Source organism: Papio anubis, chromosome X (assembly GCF_008728515.1).
Source record: "Papio anubis isolate 15944 chromosome X, Panubis1.0, whole genome shotgun sequence".
NCBI classification, from domain to species: domain Eukaryota; kingdom Metazoa; phylum Chordata; class Mammalia; order Primates; family Cercopithecidae; genus Papio; species Papio anubis.
This window is the reverse complement of record NC_044996.1, coordinates 513,236-528,987: the sequence shown is the minus strand read 5'-3', so window position 1 is coordinate 528,987 and position 15,752 is coordinate 513,236. Positions and strand designations below refer to the sequence as shown.

Sequence of the window (15,752 nt, the reverse complement as noted above, 5' to 3'; positions counted from 1 at the left end):
AAAACTAGCCGGGCGAGGTGGCGGGCGCCTGTAGTCCCAGCTACTCGGGAGGCTGAGGCAGGAGAATGGCGTAAACCCGGGAGGCGGAGCTTGCAGTGAGCAAAGCTGTCATAGTAAAAAATAAAAAAGTGGTTTTTCTGCATATTGGCAATGAACAATTAAAAATTAAAATTTTCAAAAATACTAATAGCACCAAATGCCATGAAATACATTAAGATAAATCTAATAGAATATATGCAAGATTTTCATGTTGAAAATTTGCAAACGTCCCAATCAAAACTCCAGTAAGCTTTTGATTAAAACATATACTTGCTGGGTGCAGTGGCTCATGCCCGTAATCTCAGCACTTTAGGAGGCCAAGGCGGGCGGATCACAAGGTCAGGAGATCGAGACCATCCTGGCTAACACGGTGAAACCCCGTCTCTACTAAAAAATACAAAAAACTAGCCGGGCGAGGTGGCGGGCGCCTGTAGTCCCAGCTACTCGGGAGGCTGAGGCAGGAGAATGGCGCAAACCCGGGAGGCGGAGCTTGCAGTGAGCTGAGTTCCGGCCACTGCACTCCAGCCTGGGCGACAGAGCGAGACTCCGTCTCAACAAAATAAAAAAATAAAAAAATAAAAAATAAAGTACCTATTATAAACCTGCTTAGTAATATTTATTTTGTGAAATCATGAAGTGAGTGAATATACTTGATTAAGAGCAGATTTTGGGGAGATTATTCGATGTAGTGGGAGAAGACTATTTGATTAAGAATTGAATATTTGACTACGAGTTGGAAATTTTTTTTCTTTCAAGATCCAGATAGCATGTGTTGTAGACTTCATAGACTACAAATGAGAAATTCTAGTCTGGTTTTCGTCTGGAGTCTTGGCCTTATACTCATCTTTGTTTTTCTTTACAACTCCTTAAAAAATACAAAATCCATTTCAGTTTGTGGGTCACAGATTGCCAACCCCTGTTTTAGACAGTACCTATAGGTAGGAGGTTGGAAACAAGAGACAGTGAAGAAATAAATGTAACCCAGATATCAGCAGAGGACTTTCTGTGCTCTCCTCCTTGCCCTCAGCCACAAAATCTCAATAAAGTTGACTTTAGCCTTCCATTCTCTATCCTGTAATTACAGACTGCTCCCTAGTGATTAGGAAATTCTACTATATCTCTAGCTGTGGCTTTAGTGTATATGATTGCTTTCATCCCATATCAACATGAAGTTCAGTCCTTTCATCAGCTTACAACTCACATACCCACACATATGCATGTGCACACACACACACACACACACACACACAGGGACTCACTAGTTCACTCAAGAGAAGCATTTTGTGGATTTAGTTACATTACTGCATATTTGAGGGTGTAATTGAGAAGGTTCACATTGAGAACCACACAGCCTATCTGCAATCACATAGCTCTCTCAGTCTTCCACCACAGGACAAATTAATTCCTCTTAAGACCTTATGCAAATGGTGTTTTATTAATTTTTCTAAAACTATGCTACTCAGCATCACCACCTCCAAGCAGGTTTATCCAGGCATTTTCTCAACAGATACAGTTTATTCCTAACAGCCATAATAATGATAATAATAGCAGCAATACATATGTAGGGCTTAGTATGGAACATATAATTCTAAGTATTTTAGTCCTCACAGGAAAGCCATGAGATAAATACTATTATCAACTTCATTTTACAAAGGAAGAAATAGAGTCACTGAGGGTTTAAGTAACTTGCCCACAGCGGAGAAGAAACTTTCACGTAGTCAGAATAGGGGTGATTAATAGTATCACAAGCAGAGAGACCCAGAAGGATGAGACATGAAAAATAATCCTTTTACAATTATGGGTCAGTTGACAGGATGATGATGGATACATTCTGAGAAATGCCTCATTCAGCAATTTCATGGTTGTATGAACATCTTAGAGTGTAAACAAACCCAGATATATATATATATCTATATATATAGCCTGTTGCTCCTAGGCTACAAACCTGCATAGCATGTGACTGTACTGAATACTGTATGACATACAATAAGAGTGGCTAATGAGAAAATGTAAGTAATGGTTATAGATCACTTATGCTTAGCTTTTCACAATTTCGCCTTTGTTTAATCCTCTGTATTGAGATCATTAAATCTATCATTTTACATAATTATATCTGTAGTGTTATTCCTACAGCCTCATAAAAGTTGTTTTATATTACTACTAACTTGTTATTATCCAATCTTCTAGGATGTGGTACCACAGATTGTCCCACCTACAAAGCAGGCTTCAGGACTTGCTGAAGGGAGGAGTCATATATCCAGCCCTTTCACAGCCCAACTTCAAAAGCTTACTTCCTTTAGCTGTCCATTGGCACCATACAGTCTCCAAGTCTCTGACTTGTGCTTGGCAGCAACATGAAGATCATTTTGGTAAGAGATGTGTGAAGACAGATACTTTTTAAAACTTGTGGTAAGAAATATTTGCTTTGGCAGCACATATATCAAAAATTGGAATGATAAAATTGTGGTAAGAAAACACACAGTATAAAATTTATTCTCTTAACCATTTTAAGTGTACAATTCACATTGTTATGCAATGATAAATACCTTCTGTGTGGTCTGAAAATACTTTTTGTGGAGTTGACAGGACCTCTAGCCATTTATTTTTAAGATTAGCCTACAAGTTGGGAGAAAGACAAAAATAACAGAAGGCAATAGCAAAATCCCTTCTCAACTAGGGGAAGGCAACTCAGCCTGTTCCAGCCCCACTCCATCTCCCTGTCTTACCTAAGGGAAAAAAAAAAGAAAGAAAAGAAAGCCTTAATATACAAGGGAGCGGGTTTCAAAGACATAGACTAGGAATGTTACAACCACAGAAAGTATTAGTTGGCAGGAGGGAATACTTTACCTATGTGTATGAGTCTTCTAAGGCTGCCATAACAAATTACACAAACTAGGTGGTTTAAAACAACAGTTTATTTTCTCATAGTCTTGGAGGGTTGGTAAGGCCATGCTCCCTCCAAAGGCTTTGGGAGAGAGTTTTTCCTTGCCTTTTCTAGTTTCTTATGGTTGCTGGCAATCCTTGGCATTACTTTGCTTGTGCCAGCATTACTCCAATCTCTGCTTTCATATTCACAGGGCCTTCTTCACAATGCCTAATCTCTGTCTTCAAATATTTCTCTCTTTATAAAGATAGCAGTCATTGGATTTAGAGCCCACCCTAATCCAGTGTGACCTCATTTTAACTTGATTACATCTGCAAAGACCCTTTCTAAATAAGGTCACGTTCACAGGTACCAGGGATTCGGACTTCAACATATCTTTTTGGGGGTTACAGTTCAATCTACCACACCCTGGAAGAGAAACAAAAACAATTGTGAAAGTCACACTTCCAAGACACAGGCCCACTATGCACTCCAGAGACTGAGAATCTGAAGATTGTAGAATGCCCTCATCCCCCCACACCCTACAACAAGCTAATAAGCCTCCAGTTAAAATGACAATGGATTACAGCTGGAAGAGCTGCAAGAGACAACCTGTCTCTGAGGTACAGCACAAAGGGAAGGGCCAAGGCCAAGAGAGAAGACAAAAGCAAAATCACTAGAGAAATTTAATGCTTCTGGTACCCACAGAGACAACAAACATCAAACACAACCTAACTCTGGGCCAGATTAATATAGATATTCATGGTAAAATCCTATTTACCTCAGTAGCTATTGCTCTATACAAGATGTCTGGCTTTTAACAATAACAGAATTACAAAACTTGCTAAGGCAAGAAATAACACAATTTGAAGAGGCAAAGCAATATCAGAACCAGACTTACATATGACACAGGTGTTGAAATTATCAGTCAGAATTTTAGGACTTTTTTGTATTTCTGTGAAAAATGTAATTGAAATTTTGACAGGAGCTGCATTGAATCTGTAGATCACTTTGAATAGTATAGATATTTTGACAATATTAATTCTTCCAATCCATGAAGATAGAATATTTTTTCATTTATTTATGTGTTCTCCAATTTATTTAATCAATATTTTATAGTTTTGAGTGTAGAGATTATTAATCTCCTTGGTTAAATTTATTCCTAAGTATTTTTTGCAACTATTATAAATAGGATTGTTTTCTTGATTTCTTTTTCAGTTAGTTCATTGTTAGGGTATAGAAGCATTACTGATTTTTGTATGTTGGTTTTACTGAATTCATTAAGTCTAACAGTTTTTTGGTGGTCTCTTTAGGGTTTTTTATATATAAGATTATTTCATCAGTGAACAGAGACAAATTCATCTCTTTCTTTCCTATTTGCATGTCTTTTATTTCTTTTCCTTGCCTAATTACTCTGGCTATGACTTTCAGCACTATGTAGAGTAAGAGTAGGAAGAGTAAGCATCATTGTCTTGTTCCTGATCTGAAAGGAAAAGTTTTCAACTTAAGACACCGAATAGCTAAAGCAATCTTGAGCAAAAAGAACAAAGCTGGAGGCATCATACTACGTGATTTCAAAATATATTACAAAGCAATAGTAATCAAAACAATATAGTACTGGCATAAAAATAGACACATTAACAAATTCATTATAAATAAACACACATACACATCTTAAAATAAACAAGCAAGACCTGACACGTAGGCATATTATATTAAAACTGCAGAAAACCAAAGACAAAGAGACATTCTTGGAGGCAGCCTAGTAGGGAGAAAAACACCTTACCTACAGAGAAACAAAGATAAGAATTGCAGTGGACTTCTCATCAGGAACTGTGCAAGCAAGAACACAATGGAATGACAAACTTAAGTGATAAAGGGGGGAAAACTACCAATGTAGAATTATATATCCAGCAAAATGATCCTTCAAAAGTGAAAGATAAAGACTTTTTCATACATCAATACTATTTTGATTACTGTCACTTTGTAAGACCTCCAATTTTGTTCTCATTTTTCAAGATTATTTTGACTATTCGGGGTCCCTTGAGATTCCCTATGACTTTTAGGAAGGTTTTTTTCTGTTTCTACAACAAATTCCATTGGAGTTTTGATAGGTATTGCATTTAATCTGTAGATCACATTGGGTAGTATGGGCATTTTAACAACACTAAGCCTTCTAATCCATGAGCATGAGATGCCTTTCCATTTATTTGTACCTTTCTTTGATTTCTCTTAGCAACATTTTGTAGTTTTCACTGTAAAAGTGTTTCTCTAACTTGGTTAAGTTTATTCCTAAGTATTTCATCCTTTTTGATGCCATATGCAGAAAGCTGAAACTGGATCCCTTCCTTACACCTTATACAAAAATTAACTCAAGATAGATTAAAGACTTAAACATAAGACCTAAAACCATAAAAACCCTAGAAGAAAACCTAGGCAATACCATTCAGGACATAGGCATGGGCAAACACTTCATGACTAAAACACCAAAAGCAATGGCAACAAAAGCCAAAATAGAGAAATGGGATCTGATTAAACGAAATAGCTTCTCCACAGCAAAAGAAACTACCATCAGAGTGAATAGGCAACCTACAGAATGGGAGAAAAGTTTTGCAATCTATCCATCTGACAAAGGGCTAATATTCAGAATCTACTAAGAACTTAAACAAATTTACATGAAAACAAAACAACCCCATCAAAAAGTGGGCAAAGGATATGAACAGACACTTCTCAAAAGAAGACATTTATGCAGGCAACAAACATATGAAAAAAGCTCATCGTCACTGGTCATCAGAGAAATGCAAATCAAAATCATCTCACACCAATTAGAATGTCAATCATTAAGAAGTCAGGAAACAACAGATGCTGGAGAGGATGTGGAGAAATAGTAATGCTTTTACACTGTTGGTGGGAGTGTAAATTAGTTCAACCATTGTGGAAGACAGTGTGGCGATTCCTCAAGGATCTAGAACTAGAAATACCATTTGACCCAGCAATCCCATTACTGGGTATATACCCAGAGGATTATAAATCATTCTATGATAAAGACACATGCACACTTATGTTTATTGCAGCACTGTTCACAATTGCAAAGACTTGGAAACAACCCAAATGCCAATCAATAATAGACTGGATAAAGAAAATGTGGCACATATACACCATGGAATACTATGCAGCCATAAAAAAGGATGAGTTCATGTCCTTTGCAGGGACATGGATGATGCTGGAGACCATCATTCTCAGCAAACTAACACAAGAATAGAAAACCAAACACCGCATGTTCTCACTCATAAGTGGGAGTTGAACAATGAGGACACATGAACACAAGGAGGGGAATATCACACACCAGGGCCTGTTGGGGAGTGGAGTCTAGGGGAGGGATAGCATTAGGAGAAATACCTAATGTAGATGACAGGTTGATGGGTGCAGCAAACCACCATGGCACATGTATACCTATGTAACAAACCTGCATATTCTACACATGTATCCCAGAACTTAAAGTATAATAAAAAATAAAATAAAATAAATAAATGGAATTTTTTTCTTAATTTTTCTTCTTAGATTGGTCACCATTAATATGTAGAAATGCAATGGATTTTATGTATTGCTTTTGGAAATCCTGCAAATTTTCTGACATCATTTATTAGTTATAATACTTTTTATTGCATATGGAATCTTTAGGGTTTTCTACATATAAGATCATGTCATCTGTGAATAGAAACAATTTTACTTCATCTTTTCCAGTTTAGATTTCTGTTACTTCTCTTTCTTGTCTAATTTTTCTAGCTAGGAATCCCAGTACTTCAACAATAGTAATATTGAGGGTGGGCATCCTTTCCTTATAGTGTGCATCCATTAACATAGATCTATAATTATTTGTTACTTTTGTGTTTAAAATTTATACCATATTTAAAAGTGATTTACACACTTATATTACAATACTACACAATAAACCTTTACCAGAAGGTTTATATTTTCATATGATTTTGTGTTGCTATTTATCATCCTTTTTCTTCAAGTTGAAGGATCCCTTCAGCATTTCTTGTGGGGCAGATTGAGTGGCGATCAACTTCCTCTCCTTTTGTTTATCTGGGAAGTCTTAATCTCTCCTTCATTTTAGAAGGACAGTTTTATAAAATATAATGTTCTTCGTGGGCAGGTTTTGTTCTTCAGTAATTGAATATATTATTTCACTCCTTTCTAGCCTGCAAGGTTTTGCTAAGAAACCAGCTGATAGTTTAATAGAAGCTCCCTTGTATGTGATGAGTCATTTTTTCCTGCCACTTTCAAGATTCTGTCTGTGTGACTTTTGACAGTTTGATTTTGATGGGTCTCAGTGTAGGTCTCTTTAGACTTATTCCAACTGGAGTTGTTTATTGAATTTGTGTGTCCTTTTCTCTCATCAAATCTGGAGAGTTTTCAGCCATCATTTCTTCAAATAAGCTCTCTACTCATTTCTCTTTTCTCCTTTTGTGATTTCCATCATGCATATGTTGTTCTGCTTGTTGGTGCCCCATAAATCCCTTAGGTTCTCCTCATTTTTCTTCACTTTGTTTTTTTTTTCTTCTCTTTCTCAATAATTTCAAAGTCCTATCATTGAGTTTACTAATTCTTTTTTCTGCCTGGTCAATTCTGCTATTGAATCCCTCCAGTGAATTTCTCCAATTCAATTATTAGATACTTCAGTTCCAGAATTTCTGTTTGATTCATTTTTATAGTTTTATTTATTTGTTGATATTCTCATTTTGTTTATATGTCGGTTTCCTAATTTTGTTTAGTTGCCTGTGTTCTTTTTAAATTCTTCAATTATTCTGGTGATGCTTATTTTGAGTTTTTGTCTGGTAATTTATATATGTCTTTAGGGGTGCTTTCTGGAGGTTTAAATTATTCCTTTGAATAGTCCATATTTCTTTGTTTCTTCATAAGTCTTATTATATCTTGTTGAGACTAACATTTGAAAGCTCAGCTACCTTTCTCAGTCTTTGTGGTCTGGTTGCATACAAGGAGGACATTCTCCAATTAGCCCAGTTAAAGACTCTAGAGACCTCCTAATCCTTTCCTGGGAATGCATACTCTTCTGGGATTGTGCATATAAACATCTAATTGAAGAGATTTATCAGTTTCCATTCAGGAGTTCCCCTTGATACTGCCATCTCTCTGTTTCTGTAGTAAACTAGGGTATTGGAGCTCCACATAATGTCTGTCTATAGTCTACAGACTCTGGTGCCAAGCCAAGCCACATAGATCACTTTTGTTCTCAGCAAGCCCCCAACCTGGCATCCCATTGCTGTCAGTTCTTAGATTCAGGCAAGACAGAAACCAGTCTTTTAGATAACACCCTGAAAGGTTAGAATGTTGGACATTCAGCTTCTTTTCCCCACTAGGGTAAGTCAAGAGGTAGGGGTTTCCTCTCAGTTACAATGTACCAAGCTGGGAGAAGTGTCTCTGGTGAAGAAATGCCATGAATTTTCCTACTGGGTTTTGGTGAGGTTGACTTTGCACTTGCTTGGAGTGCAGCAACCTTTTAACTCATTTCTGAATTTGTCATAAAGGCAATTGTTCCATAAATTGTTATTCAATCCATGGGGGAAGGAGGGTCTTTTGTTTTCTATTCGCCATCTTGCTGATGGCACTCCTGGAATATTATTTTAATATGGGAGATATTACATGTTTGCTAAATGAGGATGATCCAATAGGGAAGGAAAATTTGGTGATGCAAAAGAGAAGAATAGAACTGCTTCAGGAGCATAGTCCCTAAGTAGGAAAGAAGAGATAGAATCTAGTTCATAAATGGTAGTATTGACCTTGAATATTTACACAAATTATTTCAACGATTATAACAGAAAGAAAGGTGGGATATGTGGGCACAGATGCAGGTAAGTGATTGGATATGGGGCATCAGTTTGTGAAGATTCTCTTACTGCTTCTACATTTTCTTTGAAGGAAGAAGCAAGGTCGTCAGTTGAAAGTGTGAAGGGTGAGGAGGTGTTGGCAGTTTGAGGATAGGGGAGATGGTATGACACAGTCTTCTTAGAGAGTGAGTGATTTTACTAGGAAATTATGCAAGAATTGTTTGGCTGTATTGAGTACTAATTTGAGATTTTTCATGATGAGTTTAAAATGATACTAGGTAGTGCAGTTTTTAAAATTTTCTCTATCGTAAGTGTCCATCAGTGGATGAATGGATGAAGAAAGTGAAGTATACATACACAATGTAACACTACTCAGCCATAAAAAGAATCAAATCTTGTCATTTACAGCAACATGAATGAGCCTGGAGGAATTTATGTTAAAGGAAATAAGCCAGGCACAGGAAGACAAATACTGCATTATCTCACTCATACGTGGAATCTAAAAAATTTGATCTCATAGAAGTGAGTAGAATGGTGGTTATCAGAGGCTAGGGTGATTGCGGGGAGGGAAGATAGAGACATGTTGGTCAGAGGATACATAATTAGAGTTAGATAGGAGGAATAAATTTCAAGAGATCTATCATATAGCAAAATGACTATAGTTAATGATGATACTATATTCTTGGGTGCAGCACACCAACATGGCACAAGTATACATATGTAACAAACCTGCACGTTGTGCACATGTACCCTAGAACTTAAAGTATAATTAAAAAAAAAAAAGAAAAACAGAGTTGATGTTACATATTAGCACCACAAAAATAATAACTATGTGAAGTGTTCCATTTATTAATTGGTTAGATTTAGCCATTCCAAAATGTATATATACTTTAAAACATCATGTTTACAAGATAACAACACACATTATTCGTCAATTAAAACAATAAAACATAAAAGAAAATTTTTTCTCCAGCAATGTTCAGCTGCTTGGCTGCACAGGAAGTAGGAATTTGAGTTTATCATGGTTGGGGCTTTGTCAGGGAAGTATGGCACAGAGAGAGGGGACAAGGAAGTTAAGACTGTTTGCAAGGAATTGATTAAAATGATGGACCATGGAATATGGGCTCTGTAAGGAGGGAAGTGAGGACATTAAAGGAAACAAGATGACAGAGAGTGAAAAGGAGCTTAGGGTCAATGGATTGGAGCTCTTTATGGGGTGGAAGGATTATTGTAGTGAGGAGTTCCAGAATAATTGAACTGGAATGGTAATAAGAGGTGGCTAGAGTATGGAATGTTTTAAATGAAAATGTTGGGAGTACTGTAATTAATGATGATGAAGTTGCCAAGGACGACAGGGAAAGGGTAAAGTGGACAACAGTAAACTGGACTTCATTAAAAATGGAGAGTGACTCAAGAGGTATTTGATTAGAATAATTAAGAAAGCATGATCTTCAAAGAAGCTTGGGTTTTAGAGGAAGGAGGTAGAAAAAGTGGTCCAAAAACAACATTGAGAAGCAAGGAGGTAACTATCTTAACAGGATTACTGCAGCCTTGTCTTGCTCTCCTGATGATCCATTATCCATCCTGAAACTAGAGTGCTCTTTCTAAACTACAATCTGATTTTACTACCTTGATTTTTAAAATCCTTTTATAGAGTCCCACTGTCTATAGATGATGAATACCTGAATGTGTCAGGAGAAAGGAGTGTAAATGGAGAGGTTATATGTATTTCAGAAAGATTTAGGAAGTGGAATCAACAGACCTTGGTGATTGATTAAATGTGAGTTATAAAAGATGAATCGAGGTGAGTTTCAAGTTTCTTTTCTGTATTAAAATTTTGATAAGATCTAATTAATAAGCATTTGCTGAGTGTTAATTTTATTAACTGAGCTGAGAACTGTTAGAGAACCAAAGATGGAAGATTCCTTTTCTTAGTGTAAGATGTAGAGTCCCTGAAACGAATAAAATAAGTAAATAAATATGAGAAGCATAATTAGCTTATGCCAGACACAAATGTAAATTGAGTTGATACCTACCAAATATTTAATTTCAAAGAGGAAATAGATTATTCAAAGAAGCTGCCTTGAATAAATGAATTTTTAGCTATATTTTGAAGGAGAAGGTAGTCATTTAATCAGATGGTCCTTTAATTAATTTCTCCTGTGATTTCAAGGAGAAAAATTACAAGTGAAAAGGCAAGAATGGACTCCAGTCAGCAAAAGGACAGTAAGCATACCAACTTAACTAAAATGAAGGGATATATTGAAGCCTACTAAAAGGCAAGTCTAGCCACACAGTAGTTTATTCCACTACTATACTGCTTAGATAACTAGCAACTCTTAACATGAAAATGGAATATAGCATATAGTCAGGATTACTAGGTATCTAGTAGAGCAGGAGAAGATCATTTGTAGATATGTGACCTGTATTGGAGTTACCAGTAAGGCAGCTGCACCACTGCTTGATTTACCATTGATTTATTCAACAAACATTTAATGTATACCTACCAGGATTCAGACATTGTCCTAAGTGCAAAGCATGCAGAGATGAAGACACATTCCCTATCCTCAAGATACTCACAGTCTTGTGGCAATGATAAACAAGCATAAGACAACATGAGAAATTCTTTTAGGCAATGCATAGGGTGCTGTAAGAACAAAGAGGAAAGGTACTTAATCCAACCTGGAGAGTTATGAATGACTGCCTGCAGGGCACAACTACTAAGCTAAGTCATGAGTATTGAATATGAACTAGGCAGGAGAAGAGGGATGAGGCAGTGAATAAGAATGTTTCAGTTAGAGGGAACTATATGTATAAGAGTTGGGCTACAGAGAATATGTCATATTGGCCTACATGGACTGCTATGTCAAGTGCAAGGAAGGGTTGATAAAAGAGGCTACAGAGGTTAGCCAGGGCCACATTGTGCAGACCCTTGTAGGCAATCTTGAGGAGATTGGTCTTTACCCTATTGTAATGGGGAACTACTTAAGAGATTCTAAGCTAAATTTCATTGGAAAGAGTATTTTGACTGATGTATGGCGCTTAAATGGAGACAAGTGTTAGTTAGGTTTCAAATGCTATTAAGGTGGTAGTATTAGCTACTCTTGCCAGCTCACTAGAAGTGGAGGAGAGGATGAACAAAAGAGTTTCTGCTACAGATTATCTCAGAGGTCAGCAGACTTTTATCTGTAAAGGACCAGTGCTATGGACTAAATGTGTTTTCTACAAATTTATATGTTGAAGCCCTAACTCCCAATGTGATGGTACTTGAAGATGGAACCTTTGGGAGCTAATTAGGTTATTAGGGTGGAGTCCTCATGATGGAATTAGTGCCATTATAAGAGAGAGCACATTCTCTCTCTATCATTTGAGGATATAGCAACAAGGTAGCCATCTGCAAACCGAGAAGAGGGCCCTCACCAGGAACCAAATGGCCTGGAACCCTCATCTTAGACTTCCCAGCTTCCAGACAGTGAGAAATAAATATCTCTTGTTTAAGCTACCCAGTCTATTGTAATTTTGTTATAGCAGCCTGAACTGACTAACACAGCCAGATAGTAAATATTTTAGGCTTTTCTGGGGCCATGTACAATCTCTGTCCCATGGTTGTCTTAGTTGGCTCAGGCTGTTTTAATAAAATACCATAGCCTAGGTGGCTTAAACAACAGACATTTATTTCTCACAGTTCTGGAGGCTATGAAATCCAACATCAGGGCACCAGCATAGTCAAGTTCTGGTGAGGACTCTTCCTGGCTTGCAGATGGCTGCCTTCTGCCTTCTTGCTGTATCTTCACATGGTGGAGAGATAAAGGGCTCCATCTCATCCCTTGTTATAAGAGCACTAATACCATCATTAGGAATCTACCCTCATGGCCTAATTATCTCCTAAAGTCTCCATCTCCAGATACCATCACATTGGGGATTAGAACTTTAACATATGGACTTAGGGGAGACTCAATTCAGTCTATTACATTCCACCCCTAGATTCCCCAAATTCATATTCTTCTCACATAAAATATATACATTCCATCCCAACAACCCCAAGTCTTAACTCATTCCAGCATCCACTCTAAAGATGAAAATTCCAAAGTCTTAACTAAATCTCATCTAAATTAGATATGGGTGAGACTTGAGGTACAATTTATCCTGAGGCAAAATTTCTTCTCCTGTGAAACCAGATAAGTATGTGCTTCCAAAATAGGATGGTGGGACAGGCACAATAGAGACATTCCCATTCCAAACAGAGAGAAATAAGGCCGGGTGCCAGGTGGCTCATGCCTGTAATACCAGCACTTTGGAAGGCTGAGGCAGGCAGATCACTTGAGGTCAGGAGTTCAAGACCAGCCTGACCAACACAGCAAAACCTCGTTTCTACTAAAAATACAAAAATTAGCTGGGCGTGGTGGTGGGCACCTGTAGTCCTAGCTACCAGGGAGGTGGAGGCAGGAGAATCGCTTGAACCCAGGAGGTGGAGGCTGCAGTAAGCTGAGATCATACCACTGCACTCTAGCCTAGGTGACAGAGTGAGACTCTGTCTCAAAAAAAAAAAACGGGCAGGGACGGGGGAGAAATGAGAAGGAAGGAAAAAGTGATGGGTCCCAGCTAAGCCCAAAATTTAGCAGCAGCCCTGCCCTTGAGACTCTTTGAGGTGACTACACCTTTTGAAACTGAGGAAGAACTAGCCCTGCCCCTTGGGCCTGTGGTGGGAATGGTGCCCTGATGATCTCTAAATTGCCTTTAGCCTCACTCTTCCCTTTTCTTGAGGAATAAATAGCATATGCACAACTCTCTCAATTTTGTCCCATTTTCTCTGTTCTTTTTGGTCCCAGCTGGCAGTTTTTCTGCTGGTATAATCCCATCTCTGTTTATGGCTTCTGTTGAGATGGCTGAGTAGGACCATGGTTCATGCACACACTTATCTCCTTATCAAATGTGGATCAGCCACACCCTTAGTATTCCCTTTCAAACATACTCTCTCATTCTTTGCAATATGGATAAACTGAGAGTTTTCTAAATCTCTTAAGTCCTGGTTCCTTTTTGTTTAACAGTTCTTTCTTCAATTCATTTATCTCTTCTCACATTTTACTATAAGCAGTCAGAAGGAACCAACTGCTCTCTCATCACTTTGCAGCTAAGTTTTTTGCCACTTTATAAAAAGTGTCACTTTTTTTTTCCATTGTCCAGTAGCATGTTCCTCTTTTCCATCTGAGACCTCATCAGAATGGCCTTTACCATTCATATTTCTACCAGCATTCTGTTTACAATTATTTATATTCTCTAGGAACATGGAGGCTTTCTCTCCAGCTGTCCTCTTTTTTTTCTGACCTCTTACCAGAAATACCATTAGCAATCCCTTCACAGTAATCTAGGCTTTTTTCTAGCATGTACCTCAAAACTCTTACAGCGTCTCCCCCATTACTCATTTCCAAAGCTGCTTCCACAGTTTTAGGTATTTGTTAGAGCAGTACCCTACTTCTCAGTACCAATATCTATATTAGTCAGTATTCTCCAGAGAAACAACATGGCACATGTATACAGATGTAACAAATCTAGAACTTAAAGTATAATAAAAACATTTTTAAAAAAAGAACCAGGAGAATCAATCTAAGCTCTAGTCGAAGTTCAAAGGCCTAAAATGGAAGGTTGATGATGTAAGTTTCAGTCCAAGTACAGGAAAAGACCAATATCCCAGCTCAAGCAGGCAGACAGAATTATCCCCGCGTTGCAGAAGGCAATGTACTCTACTCAGTTTATTGATTTAAATGCTAATTTCTTCCAGAAACACTCTCACAGATACACCCAGAATTAATGTTTAGCCCCGTATCTGGGCACCCCATGGTACAGTCAAATTGACACGTAGAGTTAACCATTACAGTGATTTTCTTTGTTTTGTTTTTGTTTTATTACACTTTTAAAGTGTAAAATCCATTTTTTATCTTGCAAGCCAAACAAAATAGGTCACACACTATATTTGACCCATAAGCTATAGTTTGTTGAACTGTGCATCATCTCACTGCAATGACCAAACTGAATAAGGGTTAGTGGTACTCACTTTTGTCACTGTAAGGAAAGGGTTCTCAATGTTTTTAGGTTATAGACCCTATAGAATTCTACACACACACACACACACATTTTGCATATTATTCCACATACCCTAGGACAAGAACTCCAACTGTAGGGCACCACCAAATGAATAGCCCTATTTCAGAGTATCAGTTGTATCAGACAGTCTTTCAATTAAGTGCAGTAGCTATGGATTTTCAAGCATCCAGTTGGGGTATACCTTGAAAGCACTTGTATAAGGCATACCTGCCATCACAGACAAGTGTTGGCTTATAATGAGGAAATAATATAGGTACATGGAGGTGATGCCCCAATAGTCCATTCTGCTTCTCTCCTGTAAAGCTCAAGACTATTAGAAGGGAAAGACATTTTCTGCAGAAGATAAGTTGCCTTCTATCTGCATATTTGACTTAGGCAATAGGATTTTCTATAATATTCTCAGAGGGTTTTTTTCTGTGTGTAGGTAACCCTTCTGTTTCTACACATATCTCATGATCTTTTCTTGTTGTTGAAAATCTGGAACATTTTAGATAACATTTTGTGGAAACTGAGTTCTGACGTCCCCAGAGTAATTGTTGCATATTTTTGTGTATTTGTTTGTATTTTGTGTATTTGTTTGTTTTGTGTATTTTTTTGTTGTCTGTGGTAATTCTGTGGAGTCTTTGTCCCCTGCAGTGTAATTGTTGCATATTTTTGTGTATTTGTTTGTATTTTGTGTATTTGTTTGTCTTGTGTATTTTTTGTTGTCTGTGGTAATTCTGTGGAGTCTTTGTCCCCTGCAGTGTGTAGCCACTGATGTCTCTGCTCAGGTTTTATTTTTACTTCTTATTTTTATTTTTAACTGTGGTTTCCTAAGCATTGCACTGCGATCACCATAGCCCAGTGGCTCTCAATTGGGGTCTATTTTGCCCCCCAGGGGACCTTTGGCATTGTCT

At 37.5% G+C, this 15,752-nt stretch overlaps 2 protein-coding genes across 7 annotated transcripts in view; one reads left to right on the top strand and one right to left on the bottom strand.

Annotated features, from left to right (window-relative positions):
• CLIC2 (chloride intracellular channel 2) overlaps positions 1-15,752 on the bottom strand; it is a 113,270-nt gene that overhangs the window by 38,342 nt on the left and 59,176 nt on the right. The gene's annotated exons all lie outside the window — the stretch shown is intronic.
• TMLHE (trimethyllysine hydroxylase, epsilon) overlaps positions 633-15,752 on the top strand; it is a 70,068-nt gene continuing 54,948 nt past the window's right edge. For 2 of the 6 annotated variants that reach the window (XR_004180552.1, XM_031660445.1), the window contains exon 1: positions 639-2,408. Coding sequence is in view for 4 of the 6 variants with exons in the window: in XM_031660445.1 (XP_031516305.1) it covers positions 2,228-2,408 (181 nt within the window). In the remaining 2 variants the exon portion in view is untranslated. Of the gene's footprint in view, positions 2,409-11,159; positions 11,165-14,796; positions 14,799-15,752 lie in introns of those variants that run through there. The other 4 variants (XM_009198574.2, XM_031660446.1, XM_031660444.1 and 1 more) reach the window with 4 other exon arrangements.